The following is a 9402-nucleotide window of genomic DNA, read 5'->3' as shown; positions in this document are numbered from 1 at the left end:
TATAAAATAAGATACTCAAAGTATACCTAATGGATAGGTATGATAAGAGATGTTCACGATTTGTAAATCATCCTTACTAAATTGTTACAAAATTATTTCACATACCACTTGTATACATTTTTCACGAATTTGTAAATATTTAATCAACGCATATTTAGGTGTTTCATTGTTTGTACCTGATTAAATAGGTATATGTTAGCCGTTTAGTATTGGAATATCATTGTGAGTAGGTACTACTATTCAAAAATACAAACACTATTCGAAATTAGATCACGAAACATCTGGGTTAGCAAAGCTCAAAATATTATGCGAAATGATGTACCTATTTAATTTTAATTTCAGTACATTTTAGATATAGCGCGTCTTAAAATTACAACTTTAAAAAATAAAAATGTTTATAATAATTGGTGCCTAGCTTTATTGCTCATTGTTAAACATGCACCAGAAGGCAGAAGAACTAAAACCACTAAATGGAGAATATAGGGCGTAGGTAAACCATCGTGAAAGAGAAAATTCAGAATGTTACAGGAAAAATGTTGAATCTATTGGTTGTAATACAATCAATAACTTGATCGGTAAATATCTTTCTAAAACTTTAGAATTATCGGCTTCGGATGTCACGCACTTCAACTATGCACCAATTACATCAGCAGTCAGCTAACGTGGAACATTCACGTTAAGTCAAAAAATATCTCGAGGCCTAATTTTTTTATAATTATATATTTATATTTAATGTGTTTTCTAGAAACGTGTTATACATACAGATACAGATGTACAGTCAAATAAAAAAATGTCCCGTATATCTTAATGTTCTTGCACATATTTTATAAATTATACTTTATGGTACTTACCTATGAATAAATCCATCCCTTCCCTATTATGTATGACTGAACAAGTCATAATGATTTGCATTTATTTGTATATCTACTTTATTTTTAAAATGATTATTTTTATTTTTAATAGCATGTTCAAACAATAATATTAATAAACCTGTATAAAATATATATTTTTATAAAAGTATAAGCATTTGAAAACTATTGTTTAATCCATATACTGTGCCGTCAATTCCCATTAAAAGCCTGAATGATATATATAAAAATATACAATTAACTGAAAACCATTTTATGCCAGGTAGGTAGCTTTAAAAAATAACCAATTATTCTTCACTTTTGCCCCTATTTAGTCTTTTAAAAACTAGTATCCTTCATGCAATGATTTAATTATATTAGTCATACTAAAACAATCATGAATTAAAAAAATGTTCATGCATATAATTTTGTCGAATTCAAATTCAAGCATAAATTATTGGCCATTAGGTTAGAGCTCTAGTTGTTACAATTTAAGTAATTAATATCAAAGTATATTTAGGTATCTATTAATTTAACTGGAGTCTGAAATTTAGTTGAAATAGATCTGTATTTAATTACAGAAATACCAACTGAAATACGCAATTGAATTTATTAAGATGAAAAATAATATCAAAAACAACAACTAATATTTTAAAATTTTTTTCAAAAAAAAAATTATCATAAATCATACACAAGGTCTTGTATGTTTAATAACTTAAGTAATAATAATTAATAACATAGTTTACTCAGTTTTTTTCATACCTAGTTTAAATTTATTGTTTTGTTTAATAATTATGTTTAGTTTTTAGTTTTTTTTACCTGTTCATGTTAGTGGTTGAAGGAGGTGTTATACAGTGGTAAGTTAGTAAGATACAAACAAATCCAATGAACTACAGTACCTACTCCCAAAATAAATCTCTAGTTACACCTATAAAATGCAATGTCCTGCAAGTACATATTATGCCCAAAATATTGAGCAGCCAAATAGTTTTTAATCAAAGATCAAAGACTAAAAAATAAACACAAACATCAAAGCTTGCTCAGTTATTTAACACATATATGTTAGTATAGTAAATATGGACTATGGACATAAATACCAACAATACTTTCATCAGTTTAAAAAATATATATTCTACAATGAATGAAGAGTATGTGATAATATTAAGTCATATAGTAAAACATGATACAAAAGTTGTTTAAGAACATACTAAATAGAAAGTTGTTAGTTTTAAAAAAAATATTTGAAAGTTATAAATATTATAATGTGTTGGGCACATCATAATTAAATCAACCTCAACTTTTCACATGAAAATTTGCTTAGATACTAACTAAAATGATGCATAAATAACACAAAAATTAAAATTAAAATTTACTAATTTCAAATAAAACATTGTACTTATATTTGCACAGAATGTATAAACTATAAACTACAAAGTTCACAATTAAAATAGAAAAATGTATTGAAATAAATAATTTATACCACTAAATCCTCTAATAAAATGTAGCATATCCTACTCAAATGCTTTAAATAATTCTAATCTTTACCAATATTATATAAAAAAATTAATTTAAATAATAAAACCAATATCACAATATTTAAAAACAATTTGTTGATCCTATTCCATAATATTTATAAGTATTATTATATATTTAATAGTACATATTCATTAATGGAATGCAAGTAAAAAATGTCTCAATCTAAATACATAAAAAAATGACTAATAACTTAAAAAAATAATAAAATTTAAGTATTGTATTGATACTGATTTGTTAATAATTTTAGTTTAATTAAAAAGTACAAATTATATATCTGGAAAAAAAATGTAAATACTTTTTTGATTTGTACTAAAAAAATTTAATAAAATAGCTAATTATATATATATATATAAATTATTAAATATTTATAAAAAGCAATATATAACTGGTAAATGTCAATGTTCAAAGATGTTAGTCTTGTTGTGTGTACTTGATATTTATGTTATAGTACAAAATAGTTTATGTTAATGATTAAAAATAATAAATAATTATCTATTATATATACCATCATATATATATATGAATTGATTATACTCTAACTTTACCCAGATATATCTTAGAAATCGTAATTTCTTTTCATTATATTTAATTCCTTAAAATATACCCAGCAAATTAAATGGCATATTTAATTATGCTATAAAGTAGTTTGTCCACGAAAAAAACATTAAAAAGCTTATAACTATGTGAAAATATGTTCTCAGCTTTAAAAACTTTATGAACAAATAACACTGTAAAATATGTTAGTTAGTTTAAAAGTGTCTTTTGTGTTGACAATATGTTACAGTCGTTGAATATCTTGTAGTGTTTCATGAAATCGGTTGATTTTGTGATATTTGTCTCGTAATTATAGACAAACTCAAGTTTCTGTTGTCGTTTTAGTGGGTTTAATAAATCGTTTGTTTTTGTTGTGATTTTTACTGTCCTGAAATCATAAATGAAACAAATTGTAATCCGACTAAAAATTGTTTTGAAAATATAGTTATACGGTTACAGCAGTGATGTATATCATTATCAGTTAAGTATATTATTAATACACAGTTGGTTTGAACTTATATAACATAATTCAGCAGATCAACCTTAAGACTTTAAAGATAATTTTTAAAATTTTTAAAAAATAACCAACTAGATAATAAATATATGCTATATATGTAAATTTGAATGTGACCTAACTGAAACCACCTGGATCCATCTGTGATATAATTGATATAGTTTATACTTTATACTAAATACATTAATACAATATAATTATTATATTACACATACCTATAACATATAATACGAATAAATAACATATTTAGCTATTAAAAAAAGTAGACTCAGATGATCTTATACTGACAATTTATAAATAAATATATGATATATGAAAATTAAATACATATCTTTTTAGTACAAGTATAATTTTCATTAGAATACATAATATGTTATGGGCAATGTAGAAAATTGTGGACATTTGGTAAATCGTTTGGGAATTGTATAGAATGAGTGATTATAGTAGGCAATTTGAACTTTAAAAAAAAATATTCATGTATTATATTCTTGAATTATGATAAAATATTTTGTTTACTAAAATACCTAATATGCAACCTAATCAGTATACTATAATAAAGTAGATTATATACATATTATGTAAGGAGTCTTTCATTTAAGTTGAAGACATGCAACAATTAAATATAACATCAGGGGAAAGGGCAAAGACATTATCCAAAGTTGGGTGGTCACTGGTCAGGGATATGATCGATGTTCATGTTTACAAAAGTGCAAATGCAAAGCTGCTGGATGATTTTGTACATCAAAATTTCATAGAACTGACATGTTCCAATAAATATTAATAAAATGTAAAATTATTCTTTTTAAAATTTAAATTAAATAATAATATACTATATTAATATTATACTCATTTGTTTTTTTAATTAACAGTTATCTTGATTTTAATCTTGAAATAGAGGCCTAGTGGTCAAGCATTGTCTAGCGTTGCTGGCTACTAGATGGATGATCACCCAATTTATTGGCGATGAATACTCGTCCACATAAAAATAGGTGCAACAATCATGACCACCACTCCCCCTTACACACCCAATGACCCATGTTGCTGAGTAATGATGTTGCTCATGTATTTGATTAATAAATCAACATAAACTAATGAGTAATCAATAATAATATGTACAAGATTTTATCATAGACTTAAATTTAAAAATTTGATATACCAGAATCTATATTTTAATTTAACCATCATCCTTAATGAAGAAATTTCTTTAAAATATAAAAATAATGGCATGTTGTTTAAAATTATATTTAAAGTTGGTATTTCATCTTATATTTTGAAATGTTCTTAAAAAAAATATTAAATTCCCAATTTTTATTATATTTTATAACTTTATGAGTGTCACTCAATGATTGATTATATATTCAAAATCATTTGATTTCAGATGTTCTTAAACATTTTTATCTGTTATTCTAGCGTATAATTTACTTGTGTGTATAAAATAGTAAATTATATTTAAGAATATAATATATGCCCATCATTTTAAGTTATAAAAACAAATATCAATTCCACACCAGTTAAATTAATTAACACTTGCATGTACTTACTTATTTTACTTCTTGTATTTACATTGTATCAGGTTTCATACGTTTACGATTTGGTTCTCTGGGTTCAGCTTCCATTACTTTTAAACGACTGTTATATACTTTGTGATCATTTAAACACTAAAAATATAAAATTACAATATGAAAACAAATTTTTAAAACATCAATGCTTATATGTCTTAGCAACATACATTAATAGCTCGTGTGGCACTCTCCAAATTATCATAAGTCACATAACCATAATTCTTGCCATCAATGACATTAATATTTCTTAAGCCTTTAAACATTTTAAAAGTATCTTCTAATAAGCGCATTGGAGGAATAATTGGTTTGCATACAAAAAATAATCTATAACATAACATACACAAATACAGATCAAATAAGAAAAATAGGTAGATTTTACATTGATTGGATATGATTTTAAAATATGGACTAATTGTAAAATATAATAAAAAATAATTTGATACCTGAATGAATTGTCTGATGATGCCAAAAGAACTTTTTCATTTCCTCTTTTTGGTGCTAATGGTTAATTATAATCATCCGCCAAACATAAAGAAGCTAAATAAAATGTTAAAAATGATTAAATGTCAATATTAACAAATAAACAGTATATTTTATTTTACCAGTTGTTATACTAGCATTCTTAATCACTGCTAATGCTTTAGTGACAGTACTAGATAGAACTTCTATATCTTTTGAAATTTTATTTGCTATAGGATCTACCGCTGATGAGATAGATCTATAATTATATTATTAATTAATTAATATTACATTATTATACTATAATAATTCATAAATAATCTTACATAGAAGAATTACTGAATTCCAGTATTATTGGATGACCTGGTGGATATTCAAATCCATTAATTCGGTTTACAGCATGTTCAGCGGCTGCAATACTATTATAAATAACTTGAAATACCTTCTTATCGTACATTTGCTATTTTAAAAATATATAAAAATAAAATGTAGTATACAAATAGTATATACTAGCAGTCGTTAAATATGCTACCTACATTATTTTAAATAACTTTAAGTTAAACATGTTCAATAATTATCAGAAATAAGGACATAAATAATGAATATTAATAAGCAGTAACACTATTACGATAATAATTAACTAACATAGTTATTCCATAATATTAAACAGTCTTATTTTCCAAAGACTTCAGTTATTAGCATTTAATGCTGAATGATATTTTAGAAGGATTATTTTAAATTATATCACATGTTCAAGAACAAAATTAAAATTGTGTTATCAAGAATTTTAAAATATGAAGTCCATTATATTATAAAATTCAAATATAAAGGCACAGCCACAATGAAAATTCTTATCAAAATTAATACAGTTTCATTTTTCAGTCAAATCATTTGATAACCTGGTGCCAATTTTATTTACTACCATGTGAGATGTGCATTAAAATGTGAATATTATTTATTTGTAAGTAGCATACTAAACAAATGTTAACACATAATATATATTATATTTATGTATATATGTGACTGCATGTGTATATATTACCTGTCTTGATATTTCCTTAATTAATTCCAATTCAGGAGCAATATTCATAATTTTAAAAATTTCATTATATGAGACAATTGATGAAGTATAAGCAGTTAATACACTAGGTTCATCTCGGTGTTGATGTGACGGAGTTGCAAGCAGAGAATAACTACTAGTTGGATCTATAATAAAAAGTAATTTTTCTGTTATTTGTTGTTAATTTAAGAAATAATTTTCATAATTTTTTAATTTTTATTAAAATAAATGGAACAGATTATCAAATTATTTTACAGAAATATCAAGAAATATTAAATTATGTATGTCTTAATTGTTGCAAGTCATTGTAGCAGTTCAAATAACCAGAACATTATATTTCAATGATATAAAACATTCTGAGACTTACAAGCTTTTTAGTTCACAAACTGCATTTTTTTTTTTATTAGCTTTCTGTGCATACAATTATAATTCTACAAATTGTATTTATTTCATCATTTTATATTATCTTCATGTTTAACATTGGCAAATTCAATGAATGTATATTTATTACACTTTGTCAATTTTTACTTACAAATACTTCAAATAAATCTTTATAAATTATGATAATTGGTGGATCAGTTTTTTTTTACTTAACACTGGGTACTTATTTGGAGTTAATAGAATCAAAATAATAATAAAGTTTATAAATATTAATTAAGCTGATCCCAAGTTTAGTTATATACTTTAAAAACCATAGTATTTTAGAAATTTATATTGGGTTACTTTTAGAATCGATATGTCTAGGGTAAGATGGAGGATATACAGATGGTCCATCATCATGTTTAGGTTTCGCAAAAACAGCTTTGTAGTTTGGTCCACATTCTTCAATAGCTAAAGCAGCAGATGAAGCCCTAGAAAAGTTAAACTAATTACTTACTATCCTCTTAATTTAAGTATAAAATATTTATTTTAATTACTAATGGTTCATACTTTGAATAAGTAATGAAAGCAATTCCTTTTGATTCTCCAGTATCTTTGTTTGTAACAATATGAACTTTAGAGATTTCTCCATATTGACTAAAAATATTTTCTAAATCTGATTCCTTATCAGTTTTCGGTACAAATACAAATAGTCTATTATATTCCATTTCTGAATTGCTTCTTATATGACCAGGACTATTGGTTAATAACATGTAAAATTTAGAAATTACATCAAATTCAATATAAATATTAGATATATAAATATATTAGGTAGGTTACTGGTACAACTAAGCATAATTTATGTTAGGTCTAGTTAAACATCATCTTAACTTTGATTAAGAATGATCAAACTGAATATTGTACTTAAATTATGTAAGTATAAGGTATACCTGGTGGCCATTAAGACTTTCATACGGCGATTTGATGATTCGATTCTATGTCCATTCATTGCTTCAATGGCTTTAAAAGCTTCTGATGCTTTTGAATATTTTATGTATGCAACTCCTAAAAATTAATCATTATGTTTGAACTAAATAATTGTTTTAACTAGATAATTATTAACAAATAGTCTATTCAACAAGAATTTAAAAATGATATAGGTATTGATTAAACCTTAATGCAATTTTTTAACTTTTAGAAGGAATGAATGAATTACATTTAAATTCAGACTAGTAAAAATTAAACTAACCTATTGTATTTTAATAACATAAAACATTGTATTGTCATAAAAAAATAATCAGTTTTTACCAATTTTTAAAGCAATCAAACATTAGCTTATTAAAATCAAAATTACCTTTCACACTATCACTGTTGCGGTCTTTTACAATATAAATATTTTTTACATCACCAAAATTTCCGAACATTTCTTTAAACTCATTTTCAGATATTGGGTGATTTTTGTCATATAATACGAATATTCGCGAGTTTTCTGGGTCGTTATTATCATTCTGTTCATCTTTCATTTTGAAAAATGACGTAGATCAAAATATGTAACTTGCAAATACAAATGTTCAACGATTTGAGATCAAAAATAAAAATTTAATAATAGTTTAAAGAGTAATAACTAATAAGTAAAAACTAGAAAAAGCTAAACATTTTATGTGGCGTCTTTTATCAGTAATCACTTTAATCAGGTTAATCAGTATGACCAAGTAAAAAAAAAATATAAAACATGGTGAAAAATGTTGATCATTTGATATTTTTATTTTGGGGAACATTAATAAATTATTTAAGAAACAATCCATTATTCCATTATTTCCGTCTATTTTATCATCAGTATTCCATTATTCCAGTACTAATTGGCAGTTTTTCATTGTTGTAAGAGGATATTAAAGGCCAGCTCACTGCTTGTTAGTTGTTTTCTCTTTCTATCGCATGCGAAACATAAGCAAAGCTCATCTTTTTAAAAAGTTTTTGAATAATTTTATAGAAAATCACAAATTACAAAAACGATAGAAACTAGAAAGTAAAAATTTTTAGGACCTGACACATCGATTTGTCTAAATATTGTCTCAAAACAATTTAAACATAGTTAAATTTACAATTTTTTTTATCTTGAAAGTTGAATAATAATTAATTTGATATTTTCGCACAATGGTGTAAAAACGACTACATCCGCCGCCGGTTTAATAAAAAAGGATCACTTTGTATATTTAATATAATTTTGGGATGTATTTAAATATGAAATACTTATATCATTCTTCATCTCTATTTGGGTTGTAAGCTGTAACTAGAGGCATATTTACGATTTTGGCGTTACCTAGGTGGGTACACACATTTAGGTACCCTTTTTTTTTCTCGAAGTTTCCTTTTAAAGTAAAACAAGGTTCCTCGTAAGTTTTTGTAAGTGGAGATTATAAAAAAAGTTGAGCTTATCCACAGTAATTTGAGTGTTGGCATGGCGGAACGAAGACAGCGTTTGGATTGTTTCAGTGGTAATACAGTGGTCGCCGCTTATTGGACTCACGG

At 24.9% G+C, this 9402-nt stretch overlaps 1 protein-coding gene across 1 annotated transcript; it reads right to left on the bottom strand.

The window, feature by feature from the left end:
- Positions 1–3117: 3117 nt before the first annotated feature.
- LOC111035922 (RNA-binding protein 45) lies at positions 3118–8546 on the bottom strand. Its single transcript, XM_022317755.1, is given in 11 exon segments — positions 3118–3306; positions 4974–5090; positions 5162–5318; positions 5438–5531; positions 5597–5712; positions 5780–5913; positions 6496–6659; positions 7237–7364; positions 7444–7629; positions 7824–7938; positions 8228–8546. Coding segments are annotated over 10 exon segments (1362 nt in total). The 5' UTR covers positions 8397–8546; the 3' UTR covers positions 3118–3306; positions 4974–4991.
- Positions 8547–9402: the final 856 nt, after the last annotated feature.

The sequence above is a fragment of the Myzus persicae genome, unplaced genomic scaffold, assembly GCF_001856785.1.
Source record: "Myzus persicae strain clone G006 unplaced genomic scaffold, MPER_G0061.0, whole genome shotgun sequence".
NCBI classification, from domain to species: domain Eukaryota; kingdom Metazoa; phylum Arthropoda; class Insecta; order Hemiptera; family Aphididae; genus Myzus; species Myzus persicae.
Note: the sequence above shows the minus strand (reverse complement) of the source record. Positions and strands in the feature narration are given on the sequence as shown.